Below are 23769 nucleotides of genomic sequence, written 5' to 3'. Positions count from 1 at the left end.
GAGGCGGTGGTATGTCTGTTACGCTCTATTGTGTGAGAGCGTGACTGGCTGTGTGCGTGCGTGTGTGTGTGTTACTCATCAAGGGTTAGAATAGAAAGGAGCTGTGTTCGATTACTCATGCTAACTGCACTAACCATATAATTTGTGAGGTGAATTGAGTATATAGCATGCTTATTGGTCATAGTATGGATATAGTTAGTCAAAAGTTCCCGGATGTCGTACTAAATTCACCAAAATATGAAGTATTTTTGTACATTAGGGCCCACAATGCAATTCCTCAGGAAATGGGCGTGGCTTCACATCGTTTCGAAATTTGAAGAAAATGGCGGAAAATATGCAGTCAAAGTACAACGAGAGCGGATACAAATTCATTGCTTTAACTAATTATGACGAATGTTAAGAAAATGTTGAGCAATGTAATAAAGTAATGACTTTTCAAATATGTTACGATACATGTTATATTGGCTAACAATTTGTTAACTACACTTTCCTTACGAACCACATAGCATATCATTACATCCAGTATGTACCGGTATGTTGTTAGCTAGCTACCTAACGTTAGTTGGCTACTTATACATCAAACTTGCCAGTATATAAACTATATGATATCTAACTACAGTAACTACCCAGCATTTATTGACTTGATTATGCCCGTCATTCTTAGCTTAGCTAATGGTATAGTCGTTGGGCGTTCTCAATGGACATTCGGGTGCTTTCTAAATTCGCTCCGGTTATCTACTCCGATATCAGAGCACTCTGGTCTGTGTACCAGAGCGCAGAATAATGAATTTATGAGTGCTCAACACTCTTTGAATATGGCCGGTGTCAGTAAACATGGGCAAAAAAGCGTAATTAAATTGTTGCCAGCAGCACAGTTACAGTCACCAACGCTCTGGATAACATGAAAACTGCCTAACCAGCTCTGCTAGGGCGAGTCAAATCGCCAGAGAAATGAGAGGTGTTCTCTCATTTGTGTCTGGAAGAAGCTAGCTAGCAAGCTAGCTAATGTTAGCTTGGGCGCTTGACTGCCGTTAGAACGCTCAAATCAACCCTACTCCCTGGCCCGAGCGTCCAGTGTGTGCTACGAGAGCGAAACACTCTTGATTTACAAACGGACAATCTGACAATGCTCTGAATGTATGAGCGTACTCTGGCACTCCAGATTGAATTTAAGAACACACCCGAAGTCGTAAAATGTCTAACTAGTCATTTGTCATGCTAACTAGCTAGCAAGAGGTTACATAACAACAGCATCAAGTTCCGGTAGACAGGCTGAGAGCTAGTACACTCAACTGAAAACATACTGTTTGTTTTCAGTATACTAAAATGAACTAATAGAAAATATTATGTAGTACATACTCATTAAGTATGTAGTATACAGTAGGTTAGTATGGGTATACGAACACAGCTAGGATCATTTTGTTTCTCATTATTACCAATCCTCCTTTTAGTCTCTCTCTCTCTCTCCATCCCTCTCATGCCCTTCTTTCTTTTTTTCCCTTCTTCTTTTTTCTCTCGCTCTCTCTTACTCTCTCGTTCTGCCTTAAGCTTCCATTTGTTGCCATGGTAACCCTGTTTGATCCTTTCACCCTTTCTCTCCTCTGGTCGTCCCTCCATTTAAGTGCTTCTCTCATCACCCCTTTTCCCCTCTCACTGTCCCCTCTCCCCCTTTTCTATCAACCACTCACATCCCTTTCTCTCCACCTTTGTCCTCCCTCCACCTGTCCTTCTCCTCATCCTCAACCAATCGCTCCCTCCCTCTTACCCCCCTTTCCCCCATCATCCCGCTTTTCTCACCCAATAACAGCTCCGGTCAGCTCTTGTATTCGCAGTTCCTCCCAATACATTTTTATCAATTCTCATTGGACCAAAGGGACCAACCAACTGGTGTGTATCACAGGAGGTTGGTGGCACCTTAATTGGGGAGAACAAGCTCGTGGTAGTGGCTGGAGCGGAATAACTGGAATGGTATCCATGTGTTTGATGCCATTCCATTGGCTCCGTTCCAGACAGTATTATGAGCCGTCCTCCCCTCAGCAGCCTCCACTGGTGTGTATGACGTAGATCTGATGCATTGTGCTGGTGTCATTACTGAAATAGAACAGTCATCTACATTCAGCCGTAACAGGAGTTACAGGTCGTGGGGAACTGGAGAGCTAAGCCTAGAAGGGCTGTTAGGAACAGGCTGGTCCACAGGCACAATCATGTTTGTGTCACATTGGAAGAGTATGATTAGCATGGTTCAATCTTTTTGGGCCTCAGCCAACTCCTGTCTGTCTGTCTGTCTGTCTGTCTGTCTGTCTGTCTGTCTGACCATCTGTCTGTCTGACCATCTGTCTGTCCGTCCGTCTGTCTGTCTGACCGTCTGTCTGTCTGTCCGTCTGTCTGTCTGTCCGTCTGACCGTCTGTCTGGCTGTCCGTCTGACCGTCTGTCTGGCTATCCGTCTGTCTGTCTGTCCATCTGTCTGACCGTCTGTCTGTCTGTCTGTCTGTCTGACCGTCTGTCAGTTCGTCTGTCTGTCTGTCTGTCCGTCCGTCCGTCTGTCTGTCTGTCTGTCTGTCTGTCTGACCATCTGTCCGTCCGTCTGTCTGTCTGTCTGTCTGTCTGTCTGTCTGTCTGACCGTCTGTCTGTCTGTCTGACCGTCTGTCTGGCTGTCCGTCTGACCGTCTGTCAGGCTGTCTGTCTGACCGTCTGGCTGTCCGTCTGTCTGTCTGGCTGTCCGTCTGTCTGACCGCCTGTCTGTCTGTCTGACCGTCAGTCTGTCTGTCTGTCTGTCTGTCTGTCGGTCTGATCGTCTGTCCGTCAGTCAGTATTTCTGTCAGAGACGGTCTGATTGTCTGTCTTGTTGATTATGCCAAGACAAGCCTGTATGGCAAAGCTTAATACCTGGGACCAGCCTATTAGTGGACCAGCCTGAGCCTTTAAGTGTTATATCAGTATCTTATTAGTATTCAAGTCCACTCTCTGAGAGATGTGCATATGCTCAGTAATATTGCTGAGAGAGAGAGAAGAGAGAGGCAGAAGAGAGAGGGAGAACACATGTTTAGTAATACAAGCAGATCATGAAAAGAGGCGAATCATACTCATATTCATTGTATATTCATGAGAATGTTATCAGTGCTTATTCTGAGGCAGTGAAGCAACACAGGCACAAGCGAAAACACACACACACATCCTGGACAGCCAGTATCTCCATAAGCTTCCTCTCAAGCAGCACGTTATCTCTCCTAAACAAGGTGTGTGTGTGTGTGGTGTGTGTGTGTGTGTGTGTGTGTGTGTGTATTGTGTGTGTGTGGTGTGTGTGTGTGTGTGTGTGTGTGTGTGTGGTGTGTGTGTGTGTGTGTGTGTGTGTGTGTGTGTGTGTGTGTGTGTGTGGTGTGTGTGTGTGTGTGTGTGTGTGTGTGTGTGTGTGTGTGTGTGTGTGTGGTGTGTGTGTGTGTGTGTGTGTGTGTAGCTCCTTTGACAGGGCCATCAGCAGTGACCTGATATCAAAGCGTTTCTCCAGCCATGCACTGCATTGTGGGATTGGAACGGATGACCAAAGGCTCATTAATCTGTCAGCTCTGGACAGTGCCTTAGATCTGAACACACACACACACACTCTGATACATAGCCTGAATCTGTATATCTCGTGTCTGTAGGAGGTCCAGTTACACACACACACACTAAACACACACAACACATTCTGATACCTAGCCTGAATCTGTCAAACATTATCGCCGCAGAGAGAAATCTGGTATCTTGTGTCTGTAGGAGATCCAGTTACACACACACACACAAGCACAGACACACACACACAAGCACAGACACACTCACACACACTCAATATTCTGTGTGTTTGAGGTTGTTAGTCTGTTTTTCTGCTGCATCCCCCCCCCCCCCCCCCTCTGTGTTAACGTTGCGTTTGAACCTCCTCCATTCTTTGAAGCCTGAGGAGGAGGAGTGGAACGAGAGACACAGAGAGAGAAAGAGTAATGACAATACATTTGATCTTTTGAATACTTTTCAAAACACTCAAAGCTCTCCACCGGCGGATACACAACAAAAATAATAGAAATATAAAGCGAGAGAAAGAAAGGAAGAGAAGGGAGAGACAGAGAAGAGAGAGACAGAGACGGGAGAGAGACAGAGACGAGAGAGAGACAGAGACGGGAGAGAGACAGAGAAGAGAGAGACAGAGACGGGAGAGAGACAGAGAAGAGAGAGACAGAGAAGAGAGAGACAGAGACGGGAGAGAGACAGAGACGAGAGAGAGACAGAGACGGGAGAGAGACAGAGAAGAGAAGGGAGAGACAGAGAAGAGAGAGACAGAGACGGGAGAGAGACAGAGACGGGAGAGAGACAGAGAAGAGAAGGGAGAGACAGAGAAGAGAGAGACAGAGAAGAGAGAGACAGAGAAGAGAGAGACAGAGAAGAGAAGGGAGAGAGAGAAGAGAGAGACAGAGACGGGAGAGGGACAGAGACGGGAGAGAGACAGAGACGGGAGAGAGACAGAGACGAGAGAGAGACAGAGACGGGAGAGAGACAGAGAAGAGAAGGGAGAGACAGAGAAGAGAGAGACAGAGACGGGAGAGAGACGAGAGAGAGACAGAGACGGGAGAGAGACAGAGAAGAGAGAGACAGAGACGGGAGAGAGACAGAGAAGAGAGAGACAGAGACGGGAGAGAGACAGAGATGGGAGAGAGACAGAGAAGGGAGAGAGACAGAGACGGGAGAGAGACAGAGACGGGAGAGAGACAGAGACGAGAGAGACAGAGAAGAGAGAGACAGAGAAGAGAAGGGAGAGAGACAGAGAAGAGAGAGACAGAGACGGGAGAGAGACAGAGACGAGACAGAGACGGAAGAGAGACAGAGAAGAGAGAGACAGAGACGGGAGAGAGACAGAGATGGAGAGAGACAGAGAAGAGAAGGGAAAGACAGAGAAGAGAGAGACAGAGAAGAGAGAGACAGAGAAGAGAAGGGAGAGACAGAGAAGAGAGAGACAGAGAAGAGAAGGGAGAGACAGAGAAGAGAAGGGAGAGACAGAGAAGAGAGAGACAGAGACGGGAGAGAGACAGAGACGGGAGAGTGACAGAGACGGGAGAGAGACAGAGACGAGAGAGAGACAGAGACGGGAGAGAGACAGAGAGGAGAAGGGAGAGACAGAGAAGAGAGAGACAGAGACGGGAGAGAGACAGAGACGAGAGAGAGACAAAGACGGGAGAGAGACAGAGACGGGAGAGAGACAGAGAAGAGAGAGACAGAGACGGGAGAGAGACAGAGAAGGGAGAGAGACAGAGACGGGAGAGAGACAGAGACGGGAGAGAGACAGAGACGGGAGAGAGACAGAGAAGAGAGAGACAGAGAAGAGAAGGGAGAGAGACAGAGACGAGAGAGAGACAGAGACGGGAGAGAGACAGAGAAGGGAGAGAGACAGAGACGAGAGAGCGACAGAGACGGGAGAGAGACAGAGACGGGAGAGAGACAGCGACGAGAGAGAGACAGAGACGGGAGAGAGACAGAGACGGGAAAGAGACAGAGAAGGGAGAGAGACAGAGACGTGAGAGAGACAGAGACGGGAGAGAGACAGAGACGGGAGAGAGACAGAGACGGGAGAGACACAGAGAAGGGAGAGAGACAGAGACGGGAGAGAGACAGAGACGGGAGAGAGACAGAGACGGGAGAGAGACAGAGACGGGAGAGAGACAGAGACGGGAGAGAGACAGAGAAGGGAAAGAGACAGAGACGGGAGAGAGACAGAGACGGGAGAGAGACAGAGACGGGAGAGAGACAGAGACGGGAGAGAGACAGAGACGTGAGCGAGACAGAGACGGGAGAGAGACAGAGACGGGAGAGAGACAGAGAAGAGACAGACAGAGATGGGAGATAGACAGAGACGGGAGAGAGACAGAGAAGGGAGAGAGACAGAGACGGGAGAGAGACAGAGACGGGAGAGAGACAGAGACGGGAGAGAGACAGAGAAGGGAGAGAGACAGAGACGGGAGAGAGACAGAGAAGAGACAGACAGAGACGGGAGAGAGACAGAGACGGGAGAGAGACAGAGACGGGAGAGAGACAGAGACGTGAGAGAGACAGAGAAGAGAGAGACAGAGAAGAGAGAGACAGAGAAGAGAGAGAGACAGAGACGGGAGAGAGACAGAGAAGAGAGAGAGACAGAGACGGGAGAGAGACAGACAGAGACGGGAGAGAGACAGAGATGTGAGAGAGACAGAGACGTGAGAGAGACAGAGAAGAGAGAGACAGAGAAGGGAGAGACAGAGACGGGAGAGACAGAGACGGGAGAGAGACAGAGAAGGGAGAGAGACAGAGACGGGAGAGAGACAGAGAAGAGACAGACAGAGACGGGAGAGAGACAGAGACGGGAGAGAGACAGAGACGGGAGAGAGACAGAGACGTGAGAGAGACAGAGACGTGAGAGAGACAGAGAAGAGAGAGACAGAGAAGAGAGAGACAGAGACGGGAGAGAGACAGAGAAGGGAGAGAGACAGAGACGGGAGAGAGACAGAGAAGAGACAGACAGAGACGGGAGAGAGACAGAGACGGGAGAGAGACAGAGACGGGAGAGAGACAGAGACGTGAGAGAGACAGAGAAGGGAGAGAGACAGAGACGGGAGAGAGACAGAAAAGAGACAGACAGAGACGGGAGAGAGACAGAGACGGGAGAGAGACAGAGAGGGGAGAGAGACAGAGACGTGAGAGAGACAGAGACGTGAGAGAGACAGAGAAGAGAGAGACAGAGAAGAGAGAGACAGAGAAGAGAGAGAGACAGAGACGGGAGAGAGACAGAGAAGAGAGAGACAGAGAAGAGAGAGACAGAGAAGAGAGAGACAGAGAAGAGAGAGACAGAGAAGAGCGAGAGACAGAGACGGGAGAGAGACAGAGAAGAGAGAGACAGAGAAGAGAGAGACAGAGAAGAGAGAGACAGAGAAGAGAGAGACAGAGAAGAGAGAGAGACAGAGAAGGTGAAAGGAGCAGGGAGGTGGAGAAAGATAGTGGAGAACGAGTGAAGGGAGTTTGTGTGTTATTGTAATGTTATCTGTTTTCCCTGACTGACCGTAAAACCTCCTGGCCCTATTCTACAGACTCTAACTTGGGTCCTGTGTTTTTCCTGTTCAGGGTGTGTGGCCAAAGGGCCCAACAGTACATACACACAGTATAAGCCCATGTAAGGTAGTGTATACACTTCTTACTATGATATTATTAATGAGTCCCAGTCCAGTTATTGGACGAAATGGTCCTCTAAGAACTGACTTTATTTTAGTAATAATTCTTAATTCTTTGAGAATCAATTGGAGCTTTTTACCAGAATAACAAGACAAACACAAGTTCTTTATACAATCAACACTTAATAACGCTCATCAAAATATTTGCAAACATAATGAGAGTGATCATGTAGAATGAAATAGAATGAAAGACGAGAAGAGAGACCTCGGTGTGTGTAAATATTAAGAGTGTTATACTCAGTTTGTGGGCAAAGTCTTTGACCATTGGCTAGGCCACATCGAGCAGAACAAAGGAGAAGAGATGGCCTTGTATTCTCTGGTCCTGAGTGGATTCCTTGATCTTGTTGCCTGCTGATGGCTGTGTGTCCTTTCTTGTTGCTCTTTTCCTATCCTCTGAGTTGGGTGGTTCCTTGGACTACTCCTTGTTGCTTGTGTCCCTTGTTGCTCTGTTTTTTGGAAATAACGTGTCTTCTTCTTTCCTTGAAGAAGGTGTGTTTAAAGGTTCAGGCTACACTAGCTCTTAAGTCTTATGTCTCCTTCTGAGAATCTTTAGTGTACGGGCTCTTCTGTCCCAATTAACATACTGAATAGGTACTACTTTCCAAAAAAGGTACTGCAAACCAGCTCTTCTGTCTGTCTGTCTGTCTGTCTGTCTGTCTCGCTCTTCCTCCCCTTCTTTCCTGTCTCTAACAGCACGGAAGATTAGTCATTGCAACTGATTTAAAAACCTGCTCACACATTCTAATGACGTTGTTTGTGTGTGCGTGTGTGTGCGCGTGCGTGCGTGCGTGCGTGTGTGTGTGCATGCGTGCGCGCGTGTGTGTGTGTGCGTGTGTGTGCGTGTGTGTGTGCGTGTGTGTGTGCGTGTGTGTGTGTGTGCGTGTGTGTGTGTGCGTGTGTGTGTGCGTGTGTGTGTGCGTGTGTGTTGTATCCCATGGTGGTGATGTCTTGATGATTTCCCTGTAAATGTGCTGATGCAGGTGTCTGATAGCTGGTAGGAAGAAAGTGCTGTGGCCAGTGGCTTACTGTACACTCTGCTGCAGTTGGTTTGCTGGAAATATAAGTGCTGATTATGTACATTTCCTTCCTCTCCTCATTTCTCAGCCTTCTGCTTTGGACTATTAATACTGGGTGCTGCCTTAAAGTTTTGTATCGTAAAATACAATCTTGTTAAAACTCAAACCACTATCTGCCTCGCTCTGTTTCTCTCTCTCTTTCTCTCCTCAGAGACCGGCGTGATAGACCCAGCGCTTATAGAGCGTTATAACACTCCAGGGTTCATAGGCTGTCTGTCACGCGTCCAGTTCAACGGAGTCACACCCCTGAAAACAGCCCTAAGAAACCTTGTAGCAGATAGACCGATAGACAGACATCCAGACAAACCGACAGACAGACAGTCTGTGCCAGTGTCCTACCAGGGTAAGCTGGTAGAATCTAACTGTGGAGCCTCGCCTCTCACCATCCCACCAATGTCTGCTGCAACCGATCCTTGGCGCCTGGACTCAGGTACGATACCCACACACACATACAAACATTTCTGCAGGAAAAGCAGGCACACACACACATTATCATATTGTGGGTGCTGCAGTCTTCCTTGTGATCCAGTGGAATGGTTGTCTCTACTTGTCTGTCTCTGTCTCTGTTTCTGGTCGATCACATCTATTGATCCAGGAGCCAGAAGCAAAACTGACAGAGCAGATTCATCAGTCTCACGGTCTCTTCTTACTCCTCTTCTTCTCTCTCTCTCTCTCTCTCTCTCTCTCTCTCTCTCTCTCTCTCTATCGTCTATCATCAACCCACTCTCTCTTGCCTTTCTCCAATCCCTGTCACCTCTTTCTCTTTCTTTCTCTCTCTCTTCTCTCTCTCGCTCTCTCTCTCCACTCGTCTACCTGACAGATTTCTCCATCGGGAGGGATAAAAGCCAATTAGTGGGAGACTGGACAGCTTGGCCTGGTGTGGATTCATTAAAGTTGAATGACAGTGGTGTGTGCACGTGCACGTGTGTGCATGTCCGAGCGTGTGTATGTGTGTCTGTATGGCTGATGTGATCTGTATTTCCTGTCTCTGTGTGTCTCCAGGTGCAGAGTTCCCATTTAATGAAGAGAGAGTGATCCCAGATGGAGTCAACAGGAACTCAGCTATTATAGGAGGTATGTTCAGCATATTCACATATCTGTTATCTTTAAAGAGGCGTACCACAGAGACATGACTCTGTGCCAGGTCCAGATGTGATCTTGATCTCTTGGCATTCAGTCGCCTCCGCTGCAGATAAGTGTCTCCAAATGTGTCTCCCATACATGATGTCAACAAATGTATTACAAATGTTCCTCTATAAATTGGTTCTCTAACCTCAACTGGCCATATCAATATTCTTTCTCATAAAATGACATGTACTTCTAAAAGTACTTCTATACCTCCGCCCCCAGGTATCATTGCCGTGGTGATCTTCACCATCCTGTGCACGCTGGCGTTCCTGATTCGCTACATGTTCCGTCACAAGGGCTCCTACCACACCAATGAGTCGAAAGCGGCGGAGCCAGCCAGTGGCGAATCAGCTGACACCACCATCATCGGCACCGACCCCAACCCAGAGACCATCGACGAATCAAAGAAAGAGTGGTTCATCTAACTGCCAATAGAAAGACAGAGAGAGAGAAGGGGTGGCTGTGTATCTAACCAACAATCACATGAGAATTGGAGAGTGGGAGTTTCATCTATTGACCAATCGCAGGAGAGATGGAGAGAGATGTCATCCAATAGTGTCCCTACTGAATGGAGGAGGGGGCAGAAGTGGGTAAAGAATGGTGTACAGAAATCTGATTTTTTTTTCATAAAAGCAGAAGAGAGAAGAGAGTCTATTGGAACGTTGCGTTGAGAGACTAAATCTGTACATAGTAACTGATGAGTCCTTCTTTGTATTGTATTTGGGAGTTGTCAGGAGTCCTTTGAATACATAATAGATATATAATAACAAATCTGGAGCAAATACATATCTCAAGTACATCAAAATGTCATTGATTCAGCTTGGAGTTTGCACTTTTGGGACTATTCTCTTGTCTCCATTGTACCAAACTAAATCAAACTCAATTACCACGGCTCAAGTTATTTGACTTATGTATTTGACCTCTGTATATGAATAATAATAATAACCACTGGATCATACACTAGCACAGACTTGTTTGTTTTTTAAAGGGGCAATCAGGAGTTGCCACATCCACTATTGGACTTATACATTCATTATATGTACCCATTGATTCTTGAAGAATGTAACTTATAAATGTCTCATGAGCTTAGTTCAACAGTCGTACCCCATCAGAACCTGAAATATAAGCTTGTTTTACTCCAATGTTTGAAAGCAAAGTAAATGTAAACAAACACTATATAGCCTCAAAACATGATTATAACTATAATGTTGATATCATGGATGGTCAGTCCTTGCATTCATAGCTCTGTCTATGAATTTGAGAGTTTCTCCAGCCCCATCCCTCAGCTTTTTACGGAAACGGGCAGGGGACACAAACTGATTGCCACTTTAAACTGAGATCTGACAGGTTATGTTAAATCATCTGTTTCTAAGTTTAACATTTCTGTTGGTCACGCTTACATGTTCATTTTCCATATACACCCCACAAACCAGTCCCTCCATGTGTTATTACAGAAACATGGATGTCAAAAGTCATGCTGTAAATAGATTTTATTTATAAATATATTTTATTTATATTTGAATATGTTTATTTATTCAGCGACATTGGTACTCTACATTTACAAGACATTTCACATAGTATATGTAATAATTCTAAGCACAGCACATGTATGAGAGAGAAGTTTACTTTAATTTAATTATGACATTAGATTGTATCAACGAGAATTCCTCCTCATCGATGACTGGAGAGGAATGTCTCAAAGCATGATGGGGAAAACATAGATAAACACTCTGCATGGCAGATGGCTTTCTTTCCTTCCTGTGAGTGAACTTTCAGTGTGTATTCTGTTGCCAAACACTTCAGTCTTATGTTCTCGTGTTTGTTTTCCAAGATTGATCAATTCGATCGCTCATGAAACTTCTAATCCCGAGAGTTTGTCTCGTGAGACACAATGAGAACGAGAGAAGGCTAGACATCTTACCTTATGTTGAAAGTGTTGTTTTTGCGTGTAGACAGGGTCGGTGGCATAGAGGGGTGTAGCCTGCGTTCCATAGGACAAGGCTTTGTGGTAGAGCGTGAGGGTTCGAGGCTTGGTCGTACAGTGTTTAATGGTTTAACCCACCGTGCCTTCAGGAGTCAGCCACTATCCTTCCTCTTGGCGACACAACGCGGTTACACAGCACCGTAGTGGTAGAGACAGACCCATGTCAGCGCCAGTCATTTTCCTTCTTTCTTTTTTTAGACATGTACATATTTTTGATATTCATATTTATTTATCATGTCTATCAGTCGTTCCAAATGTTTACTTCATACCGGTGTTACCCGGATACAGTGTGATGATGTCATGACTGCCATTTTTGTAGCTTGTTGTCATGGTTCATTTTTCTTTGTTCTTTTTTTCTATATTGCTTTATAAAATGTTGTGAAATGTTTGTATATCGTCTCGGAAAATTCCACACTAAGGACACCATAACCCACACAGAGAAGACGGAGACTAAAAGCACCAAGACAAGGCCGTCAGCCGTCACCAATGTCTGTTGGTGAGTTTAGCCATCTAATGTTCGTTGTCATGCCACATCTAGCCACCAGGCTACTGTCAGTCATCTCAGTCTTGCTTTCAGCTCTGTACAGTACAATAAAGACCGTATTTACATCCAGGGCTACCGTGTATTCATCTGGTGGGGACCTAGTCAAGGATGGCACAATGTTGGGTATGTGTGTTTGTCAGGGAGAACATGTTTGAGGGAGGGAGAGGGGGTGGGAGAGAGAGACGGAGAAAATGTTTGAGGGAGGGAGGGGGGTGAGAGAGAGAATGCTGAGTCGTCATTTTACAGGTTTGTTAATAAGTAAAGTAGGTCAGATATGAAACAACACTTTTTCTCCTGACTTCATCTGCAGTTAAGTAGGCAACGTTATTCAGATCATGTCCTCCATATTAACTAAGTTGGAGCTGTCAAGTTGATGAGCAGCTGCTCTTAATCATTGACACAAAGCCACACCCATCCCACTCATGTGTTATATGGAAATAATGACACTCAAATTGACATTCATTAAACAAAATCATTTGGATTTCTATCTGCATGGGATTTCTCTTAATGCGACTCCGTGCTGCCAATGGCAATGTCCAATTTAGGTACAGGCCTAATGACAGAAGCTGCTTGTGCATTTGACAGCTCTAAAGTTGCCGCATATTAGGTTCGGTTTGCAGAACCCAGCTAGGGGAAGCGAACGTTTGTGCCTCGCATACTCCCTTAAAGACCATTGCTTGAAAAACTAGAAAAAAAATGTCAATATCACTGTTTCTCTCTCTTGAGACACCGTAGCAACCACATTTCCAGAACACATTTCCTCAAAATAGTCCGAATTCGTCTAGATCCGTGGTTCCAAAACCGTTTATAGTTCCGTACCCCTTCAAACATTCAACCTCCAGCTGCGTACCCCCTCTAGCACCAGGGTCAGCGCACTCTCAAATGTTGTTTTTTGCCGTCATTGTAAGCCTGCTACACAAACACTATACGATACATTTATTAAACATAAGAATTAGTGTGAGTTTGTCACAAATCAAATCAAAGTTTATTTGTCACGTGCGCCAAATACAAGTACAACAGGTACCTTACAGTGAAATGCTTACTTAAATGCCCTAACCAATAGTGCAAAAAAAGGTATTAGGTGAACAATCGGTAGGTAAATAAATAAAACAATAAAAAGACAGTGAAAAATAACAGTAGCGAGGCTATAACAGTAGCGAGGCTATATACAGTAGCGAGACTATAACAGTAGCGAGGCTATATACAGTAGCGAGGCTATATACAGTAGTGAGGCTATAACAGTAGCGAGGAGATATACAGTAGCGAGGCTATAACAGTAGCAAGGCTATATACAGTAGCGAGGCTATATACAGTAGCGAGGCTATAACAGTAGCGAGGCTATAACAGTAGCGAGGCTATATACAGTAGCGAGGCTATAACAGTAGCGAGGCTATAACAGTAGCGAGGCTATATACAGTAGCGAGGCTATATACAGTAGCGAGGAGATATACAGTAGCGAGGCTATAAGAGTAGCGAGGCTATAACAGTAGCGAGGCTATATACAGTAGCGAGGCTACAACAGTAGCGAGGCTATATACAGTAGCGAGGCTATATACAGTAGCGAGGTTATAACAGTAGCGAGGCTATATACAGTAGCGAGGCTATATACAGTAGCGAGGCTATATACAGTAGCGAGGCTATATACAGTAGCGAGGCTATAACAGTAGCGAGGCTATATACAGTAGCGAGGCTATAACAGTAGCGAGGCTATATACAGTAGCGAGGCTATAACAGTAGCGAGGCTATATACAGTAGTGAGGAGATATACAGTAGCGAGGCTATAAGAGTAGCGAGGCTATAACAGTAGCGAGGCTATATGCAGTAGCGAGGTTATAACAGTAGCGAGGCTATATACAGTAGCGAGGCTATATACAGTAGCGAGGCTATAACAGTAGCGAGGCTATATACAGTAGCGAGGAGATATACAGTAGCGAGGCTATAAGAGTAGCAAGGCTATATACAGTAGCGAGGCTATAAGAGTAGCGAGGCTATATACAGTAGCGAGGCTATATACAGTAGCGAGGCTATATACAATAGCGAGGCTATATACAGTAGCGAGGTTATAACAGTAGCGAGGCTATAAGAGTAGCGAGGCTATAACAGTAGCGAGGCTATATACAGTAGCAAGGTTATAACAGTAGCGAGGCTATATACAGTAGCGAGGCTATATACAGTAGCGAGGCTATAACAGTAGCGAGGCTATATACAGTAGCGAGGAGATATACAGTAGCGAGGCTATAAGAGTAGCGAGGCTATATACAGTAGCGAGGCTATAACAGTAGCGAGGCTATATACAGTAGCGAGGCTATATACAATAGCGAGGCTATATACAGTAGCGAGGTTATAACAGTAGCGAGGCTATAAGAGTAGCGAGGCTATATACAGTAGCGAGGCTATAACATTAGCGAGGCTATATACAGTAGCGAGGCTATATACAGTAGCGAGGCTATAACAGTAGCGAGGCTATATACAGTAGCGAGGCTATAACAGTAGCGAGGCTATATACAGTAGCGAGGCTATATACAGTAGCGAGGCTATATACAGTAGCGAGGCTATAACAGTAGCGAGGCTATAAACAGTAGCGAGGCTATAACAGTAGCGAGGCTATATACAGTAGCGAGGCTATATACAGTAGCGAGGCTATATACAGTAGCGAGGCTATAACAGTAGCGAGGCTATATACAGACACTGGTTAGTCGGGCTGATTGAGGTAGTATGTACATGTAGATATGGTTAAAGTGACGATGCATATATGATAAACAGAGAGTAGCAGTAGCGTAAAAGAGGGGGTGGTGGGTGGCGGGACACAATGCAGATAGCTCGGTTAGCAAATGTGCGGGGGCACTTGTGGGAAGTGACAAAAAGCTCTTATAGGACCAGGGCACAAATAATAATATACAATTATAATCAATAATTTTGCTCTTTATTTTGCCATCTTACATATAAAACCTTATTTGTTCATCAAAAATTGTGAATAACTCACCACAGGTTAATGAGAAGGGTGTGCTTGAAAGGATGCACATAACTCTACAGTGTTGGGTTGTATTGGAGAGTCTCAGTCTTTTTCCACACACAATCTGTGCCTGTATTTAGTTGTCATGCTAGTGAGGGCTGAGAATCCACTCTCACGTAGGTACGTGGTTGCAAAGGGCATCAGTGTGAAACATGTCAATACGTTGCCCCTTGATAACCAGTGCACTTCTTCTGTATGTTGTGAAAGCGTTACATGGTCGCTGCCCATATCATTGCATAATGCAGAAAACGCTACATTTGGCTACATATGGACCATTAGCGGGTTTCTCACGAGAGAGTAGTGGATTTAGTGAGTTAGTGGATTTCCCACGAGAGAGTAATGGATTTAGTGAGTTAGTGGATTTCCCACGAGAGAGTAGTGGATTTAGTGAGTTAGTGGATTTCCCACGAGAGAGTAGTGGATTTAGTGAGTTAGTGGATTTCCCACGAGAGAGTAATGGATTTAGTGAGTTAGTGGATTTCCCACGAGAGAGTAATGGATTTAGTGAGTTAGTGGATTTCCCACGAGAGAGTAATGGATTTAGTGAGTTAGTGGATTTCCCATGAGAGAGTAGTGGATTTAGTGAGTTAGTGGATTTCCCACGAGAGAGTAGTGGATTTAGTGAGTTAGTGGATTTCCCACGAGAGAGTAGTGGATTTAGTGAGTTAGTGGATTTCCCACGAGAGAGTAGTGGATTTAGTGAGTTAGTGGATTTCCCACGAGAGAGTAGTGGATTTAGTGAGTTAGTGGATTTCCCACGAGAGAGTAGTGGATTTAGTGAGTTAGTGGATTTCCCACGAGAGAGTAATGGATTTAGTGAGTTAGTGGATTTCCCACGAGAGAGTAATGGATTTAGTGAGTTAGTGGATTTCCCACGAGAGAGTAATGGATTTAGTGAGTTAATGGATTTCCCACGAGAGAGTAATGGATTTAGTGAGTTAGTGGATTTCCCACGAGAGAGTAGTGGATTTAGTGAGTTAATGGATTTCCCACGAGAGAGTAGTGGATTTAGTGAGTTAGTGGATTTCCCACGAGAGAGTAATGGATTTAGTGAGTTAGTGGATTTCCCACGAGAGAGTAGTGGATTTAGTGAGTTAATGGATTTCCCACGAGAGAGTAATGGATTTAGTGAGTTAGTGGATTTCCCACGAGAGAGTAATGGATTTAGTGAGTTAGTGGATTTCCCACGAGAGAGTAATGGATTTAGTGAGTTAGTGGATTTCCCAAAGTTACAGTTTCTCAGTCGCTTTGGTGCATTTTTCACATCATCCCTAACATGTGCAAAATAATAAGTGCATTTCTCAGAACAATTTGTACAAACTGCAACATACAATATATATGTTTATAAAGCTAGTCAGTCACTAAAAATCCTTAGTACATCTCTCAAAAGTAAATATGCATGCCAATGATCATGTCAGTGTCATCAGAATGACAAGTCATTGAGTCAATGTTCACGAACAAGGTCGTGAAAATGTTTAGGCATGTTGTCAATGTAACTGTGTACTTTGACAGTATTACCTGATGTAAACTTAGGCTACAGTTTGGATGACAGTTACTGTATTGAAAATGCACAAGGCTGCACTTCTATGGCATATATCAATTTCAACAGTACTATTTACATATTACTGTATGTGGGTTATTGATTGAAAGAGACTGGACAACCCAAGGGGCACAAAGGAAAAAAAACTAAATTAGAAAGAAACACAGGAAACCACCCCTAAGGCACAACTTTGCCCGCAGCACTGCTGTGCTGTCTCTACACATCCAGACGTTCCTGTCACATATTCTCATCAACATCACACCGGATATTTTCCCTTCCAATGCAACGTGGAAAGAATATTTTGGAATGCCTTATCCATCCTCTGCAGGCGTCTACTGTGATGTCCTCACATGCTGCATCCATTGCAGCCAGCAGGGTCATCTGTGTGTGTGGCTGACGATCGTACACCTTCCACCTCCATGCTGAAAATAACTCCTCAATTGGGTTAAGGAATGGTGAATAAGGTGGGAGGAATTCTATGAGCATCCTCAGGTGGGTCACAAACCCTTGCCTTATGATGTTTGATTGATGGAAACTCACATTATCACAAATGACCACATACTTTGGCAAATCCTCTCTAAACAGACCCCTCTCATCATCAGGGATGAGAGCCCTGTAGAGAGTCTCTAAAAAGTTGAGTAGATGCTGGGTGTTGTATGGCCCTATAAGGGGGATATGGGTTAGGACACCATGCTCCGAAATAGCAGCACACATGGTGATATTTCCTCCCTGTTGGCCTGGCAAATCCACAGTAGCTCTGTGACCGATGATATTCCGACCCCGCCTTCTGCATTTGGTCAGGTTGAAGCCAGCCTCATCCACGTATACAAAGTTGTGAGAGGGTTCACTTGATTCCAACTCCATTATACGCTATATCCCAGAACACACAGTTGAATTTGTTTTGGTAAGGAAGAGTGACATAAAATTTACATATATTGCATGTTCCTTCCACAACAATGGAAATGTGTGCAGTTTATGCTTACCGTACTATGTATCACTATAAAATGTTGCTGTAAAGTAAAGTAAAGTTACATAGATATTTGTTTTACCTGTACATACTGGTACCGTAGCTCCTTAACTCTGTCCTCAATCCTTTGGAATGGTACACGGTACAGCTGTTTCATACTCATCTGGTTTCTATGCAGCACCCTGTCGATGGTTGAGATGCTAACCGTATGGATGTTTTCAAAGACATCGTTGTCTTCTATAATGGTCCTTTGTATTTCCCTGAGTCTCATGGCATTGTTTGCTCGGACCATGGTGCAAATAGCCTCCTCCTGTTGAGGTGTGAAAAGGCGTCCTCTGCCACCGGTTTGAGGTAATCTTGCAGTCCTATGTGGGGAAAAATGCAGTGATGCACCGCACACTTTCACATAGACAAAAACTATGCGAACACACATTTTACTGTAAAACATACAGGTGGGTGCATGTAAGGTGCAGTATGTATCTGTATAGAGTACATTTCTGTATGCTGTGAAATACAAGTGGACTACAGTAAAGCATGAAGCATTGTAGGAAGTATACAGTATACTGCTTATATACAGTAACAGTGCACTGGTGGATATACCTGTTCTCTCTTCGAAACGTTTGAACTATTGAGGACACAGTTGATCTCCCAATATTCGGCTGCACCCTTCGACACGCCTCCGCCATTGTAAGGGCATGATTGACAACATGGTCTACAATAGTGGACCTTATGTCATCAGATATGCGCCTATGTCCTCTTCTGCCTCTTCCTCTGTTTTGCCTTCTACCATGCATCCTTGCTCCTCTTCTTCCTCCTCTTGGCTGTTGACCCTGTTCGTTTCCTGGTCCATCCATTATTGGAAAATTGCAACTCTGTGTTGTGGTCTGTCTATATATGCTTGCCAATTGATTCTTCATGAGATGCACCTTTGAGCAATTTAGACAACTGGTTGATTGTTGGTTGAACTAACACTTTACATTCCTTCATGAGTGGGGGTCAATTTCACCTGCACGATTCATCAATTCACATTTTTTGTACAAAAGGTCTAATAGAAATGTGTAAAACTATGCTTGACAGTTTATGACAAATAGTTCAACAATTTTGCATGTAATGGCTTATGCAAGGAACTACTGCCTAGATGTTTTGAGGGGTAAGACTATTCAACAGAGAACCATCTACTATATTTTGATCAACATGACATGAGCAATTGATAATGTGGAAAAAAGCTGACACTTGTACATTATCAATTGCAATTTGTTCAAAGGAATAAGAAATTGCTTTAATGATGTGCACAAGTGACTAGATGATTTGGAATTTGTACAAGTAGTATCAAGAATTGCACTTTTGATCTAAGAAATGCACCAAAGTGACTGAGAAAAACTGTAATGTGATTAGATGTTAATTATTTGACTAGGCTACCTGTATTTGACATTGTGTTGTTATTTCGCTAGATGGTTTAATTTGTTTTTTGGCAGTGAAACGAGGCCACTCAGGCGAGAAAACAACCTCACCCAAATGTATAGCCCTGTTGGAAAATATAAATGAGCTGTTTGAAAACGTGAAGAAAAAAAAGACATTGTGAATTACATTTTTATTTGGCGTACCCCCGACAGCATTACGCGTACCCCCCCTAGTTTGGGAATACCTGATCTAGATAAATCAAGAAATCTGTAATAATTTTGACAATTTTGCAGGGGATGTCTTAGTCACACAATTTTACACCTAATTAAGATGTTTGGTGCAGTATTTCCCAATTGGAAAAATGTGCATGAAAACTAGTCCTTTCTCGTTGAATGACAACAAACACTTCATAGAGTACCACAGTATGTATGAGTCATAATACCCATAAGACCTAGCAGTCAAACATAATTTTTCCACCATTCATTTTTCCCATAGGGGTTTTTAGAAACACCTAAAATAAGGTCTGTGTTTCATGATTACCATGTAAATCTCTCTAGGACAAGGTGACTTCCAGAGCATCTCAGAGTCTGGGGTGTTTTGCTGTCTGCACAGGGAGAAACTCCAACGCTTCTGTCTGGAGGATAAACACCCCCACTTTTTGATGTGTCAGACCTCCAAACACCACAAAAACCTTGACTACTGCTCCATAGATTAAGCTCTACAGTCCTCAAACTCAACTCTGGACCTCAAAGCCATGTCCACTGCTTGTTTTCATGGTTCCCTTCTAATCAGAGAATGGTTTAGGCCTGGCACACAAGGTTGGTTGAATTAATTATCAGGTTGAAAAGAAAACTAGCAGGCTCTGAACGTATTCCACGGAGGGCCGAGTGTCTGCGGTTTTTGCTCAACCATGTACTTGATTGATGAATTAAGGTCACTAATTAGTAAGGAACTCCTCTCACCTGGTTGCCTAGGTCTTAATTGATAGGAAAAAACTAAAACCAGCAGACAGTAAGCCCTCCATGGAATGAGTTGACACCCCTGATCTACAGCTTCACAAGGTACGCAATTAATTTATTTATTTTATATAAACCTTTGTTATTCCATTAAAATGTATAGACATGTCAAATAAATGATTGTATCAAAGAGAACAAGAGTTAAAACAAGCCCTGTTCTATTTGACTTGTTAATCCCGTGACTATCCGGTATCAGAAATGTCCCTCCAATAGGAAGAGCTCCAAACTGCCCTGGAGCCCTTACGGGACTTAAACAGCGTTAAACTATCATTTGATCAAACGGAGCACATTAAGGTAAGAACGCTACTTCAGTATCAATCGGAGAATGCAACCGTTTTGAGCAAATGTCTTTGACCCTGTATGAATTTCTGAGCCAGGCCCAGCACACAGAAACAGGAGGAGCTTGAGAAGCAGGAGCAGCTGCTTCTACGAGAGGACGAGGGGGTCAGGATAGCTTCTCTGAGAGAGGACAAGGAGCAGTAGAGTCAGATTATGAACAGATGATTGAGGAAATCAGCAGAGTGATATCCTTCACTTTGAAACACACTCAGTGTCTTAGGGGAGGAGCAGACGTGACTGAAACACACTCAGTGTCTTAGGGGAGGAGCAGACGTGACTGAAACACACTCAGTGTCTTAGGGGAGGAGCAGACGTGACTGAAACACACTCAGTCTCTTAGGGGAGGAGCAGACGTGACTGAAACACACTCAGTGTCTTAGGGGAGGAGCAGACGTGACTGAAACACACTCAGTGTCTTAGGGGAGGAGCAGACGTGACTGAAACACACTCAGTGTCTTAGGGGAGGAGCAGACGTGACTGAAACACACTCAGTGTCTTAGGGGAGGAGCAGACGTGACTGAAACACAGGAAGGATTACGGGTGCAAGGCGTTAGGTCATTCTTTCAGAAGATGGGGTGAAGCCGGGGTTCCATGTGGTGGGAAGCGTGGTAGCAGTCTCGAAAATTAGTAGTGGACTCAAACAAAATGTAGTAGTGGAAAAGGATGGAAACATGGAATCCGATAGTGAAAGTGATAAGGATTCTAATGGAAGTATATTTCCAGGCTTGGGGTCAATGAGGAGAAGGAAAGTAGGTTACAAGTTAGAACCTGATGAAGCTAGTGACAACAAGGGAGATAGTGTGTTGAGGTAGAGTGGCGTCGAGTACAGACAGAATGTGCTATACTCCAGTAGTTCTGGAGGTGAATTGGAAGAGAGTGAGGATGAATTACCTGAGTTGGGAGGTGTGGTGAAGACCTCGATGGTCATGAAAAAAGATTCATCTGGTCCAGTAGGCGTGACATTTTTGGAGAAAGTGGAGCCCTGCCTTTTGGCTGACCCATATGTGGTTTCAGGTTGGGTGAAAAAGGAGTTAAGGTAACCCGAAGTTGACTTTTTTGTGTTTCTGCTCTCAGGAATGGGGCACCATTGAAAGGAGTGATTACTGGGGTAGCGGTAAGGGTGGAGGTGGATCAACTGAAGTTGAAGATTCCCGGTGTCTGTGATGCCTGCTGTTTGGTGCGACACAGACCTGATGGTGAGCGGGATGAAACAGAGTCCCTGTCCTTTGAGTTTTGCGGCTGAGTCGTTACCTGATAAAGAAAATGTTAGGATATATCAGTTATCCCGTCAGAGCTATTGTGCCAAATGCACTACCATGTTTCAGGTGCCAAGCTTGTAGTCATGTTGCAGCAGCATGTAGGAGGGAGATTCCTAGATGTGAGATGTGTGCAGGAGGGCATGGGACAAAGGAATGTGTAGTATCGGTGAACGAATACCAAGTCAGAATGTTCTCTGCTACAGCATGGCAAGCGGTACCAATGCACCAGGTCTGGAACCAGCAAGACCCTGAACAACTTCTACCCCCAAGCTATAAGACTGCTAAATAGTTAACCAATAGCTACCAGGAATATCTACATTGACCCTTTTTGCTCTAACTGCTTTGACTGATCACATATGCTGCTGTTACTGTTAATTATCTATCCCATTGCCTAGTTACTTTATCCCTACCTATATGTACATATATCTCAATTAGCTTGTACAGGGGTACCCTGTGTATATAGCCTCCTTATCATTACTCCTGGTGTATTTATTCCTTGTGTTACCATTTTTCTACTATTTCAACAACAGCAACAAAAATCTGCATTGTTGGGAAGGGCCCATAAGTAAGTATTTTTCTCTTAGTCTACACCTGTTGTTTACGAACCACATGACAAATAACATTTGATTTTATGTGTTAACTGTAGGGGTGCCCATGTTGCTGGGGATCAGAGGTGTCCGGAGCAAGAGGCAGGTTGATGTTACCAGGGTCAGAGTTTTACAAAAGGTGTCCTGTCTCGAGGCAGTGAAGAAAGTAGAGGAAGAGGGGTGAGGGATCCTAAGAGGCTCCCGGTGAGTAGTAGACGTTTGCCAGTACAGCGTGAGAGGACTACTGAGATGTGCTTCAGTAAGGTTGGCTTTTTAGCGTTCATTGCCATGGTTATCAGCTATAACGCAGGAATGGAATGGAAGTCACAGAAAATAGGTGTTGTGGTGACAGCTGCAGAGAATTACTTGGGATTGCGAGATTTTACTGCAGAAGAGTAAGAGTGTGTTGAATGGTAGTGTCCCGTCCTCCAAGGCAGTCAGCCTGGTGTAGGATTAGATTGGGTCAAAATAGTGGAATGAGTGGAGGATTAGATATGATCAAAATAGTGGAATGGGGTGGTGGGTTTTTAATGAGTGGAGGATTAGATATGATCAAAATAGTGGAATGGGGTGGTGGGTTTTTAATGAGTGGAGGATTAGATATGATCAAAATAGTGGAATGGGGTGGTGGGTTTTTAATGAGTGGAGGATTAGATATGATCAAAATAGTGGAATGGAGTGGTGGGTTTTTAATGAGTGGAGGATTAGATATGATCAAAATAGTGGAATGGGGTGGTGGGTTTTTAAAGAGTGCAGGGTTAGTTGGCAGTAATTTTCCTTTTCCCATTTTTGTGTCAAAAAATAATGGATTTATACTCCAGTCCTGTTGGTGCGGGTAATGCACCATTAATATTACCATCCTCCGTTAAACCACACCGAAGGAGGAAGGGTTTTACAAGCCAAACAATGACATCAAGCTGCTGTTCGCTAAAATCACAGTTACCTTTCTACAGAATTTAAAGGGAAAGGGGGATACCTAGTTACCATAGTTGTACAATTGAATGCATTCAACTGAAATGTGTCTTCCACATTTAACCCAACCCTTTTGAATCAGAGGTGCTGGGGGATGCCTTAATCGACATCCACAACTGAACATTATTGTGCGTTCAATACAACTGGAAGCTCCGACTGGAAAAAATAGTTTTGAACAGTCATCCAACTCTGAATTACAAGCTAGGGCATCTTTATAGAGCTCCGACTTTCCGACCTTGAAGATCACTGATGTCCTGATTTGACCTTGTTTTTTCCCCAGTTCCCAGTGCTCTTGAAAGCACCAATAGTACTAGTCATTCCAGGGATGGGTGTGATTAGGATTAACGTCACAGCAGCAACATTAAGACTTCCGGTTTTCTTATTTTGCCTTCAAAATAAAGGTATGCGGTAAAATGCTATGTGTATGACATGAAATCAATATGTTTTTGTAGCTTTGCATAGTCATAGTGCATAATGTAAAAACATTTACAAATTTACAACTAAACTCAGCAAAAAAAGAAACGTCCTCTCACTGTCAAATGCATTTATTTTCAGCAAACTTCACGTGTAAATATTTGTATGAACATAAGATTCAACAACTGAGACATAAACTGAACAAGTTACACAGACATGTGACTAACATAAATGGAATAATGTGTCCCTGAACAAAGGGGAGGTCAAAATCAAAAGTAAGTATCTTATCCTAGTAACACCCATT

General features: G+C 44.3%; 1 protein-coding gene across 1 annotated transcript in view; it reads left to right on the top strand.

Annotated features, from left to right (window-relative positions):
* The window catches only part of cntnap2a (contactin associated protein 2a), a 243609-nt gene extending 231587 nt beyond the window's left edge, over nucleotides 1-12022 (top strand). The window contains exons 25-27 of the mRNA XM_036935092.1: nucleotides 8453-8731; nucleotides 9304-9375; nucleotides 9652-12022. Of these exons, the coding sequence (XP_036790987.1) occupies nucleotides 8453-8731; nucleotides 9304-9375; nucleotides 9652-9854 (554 nt within the window). The 3' untranslated portion in view covers nucleotides 9855-12022. The remainder of the gene's footprint in view (nucleotides 1-8452; nucleotides 8732-9303; nucleotides 9376-9651) is intronic.
* Nucleotides 12023-23769: the final 11747 nt, after the last annotated feature.

Source organism: Oncorhynchus mykiss, chromosome 11, assembly GCF_013265735.2.
Source record: "Oncorhynchus mykiss isolate Arlee chromosome 11, USDA_OmykA_1.1, whole genome shotgun sequence".
NCBI lineage: Eukaryota > Metazoa > Chordata > Actinopteri > Salmoniformes > Salmonidae > Oncorhynchus > Oncorhynchus mykiss.
This window is presented reverse-complemented; position numbering and strand designations above follow the sequence as displayed.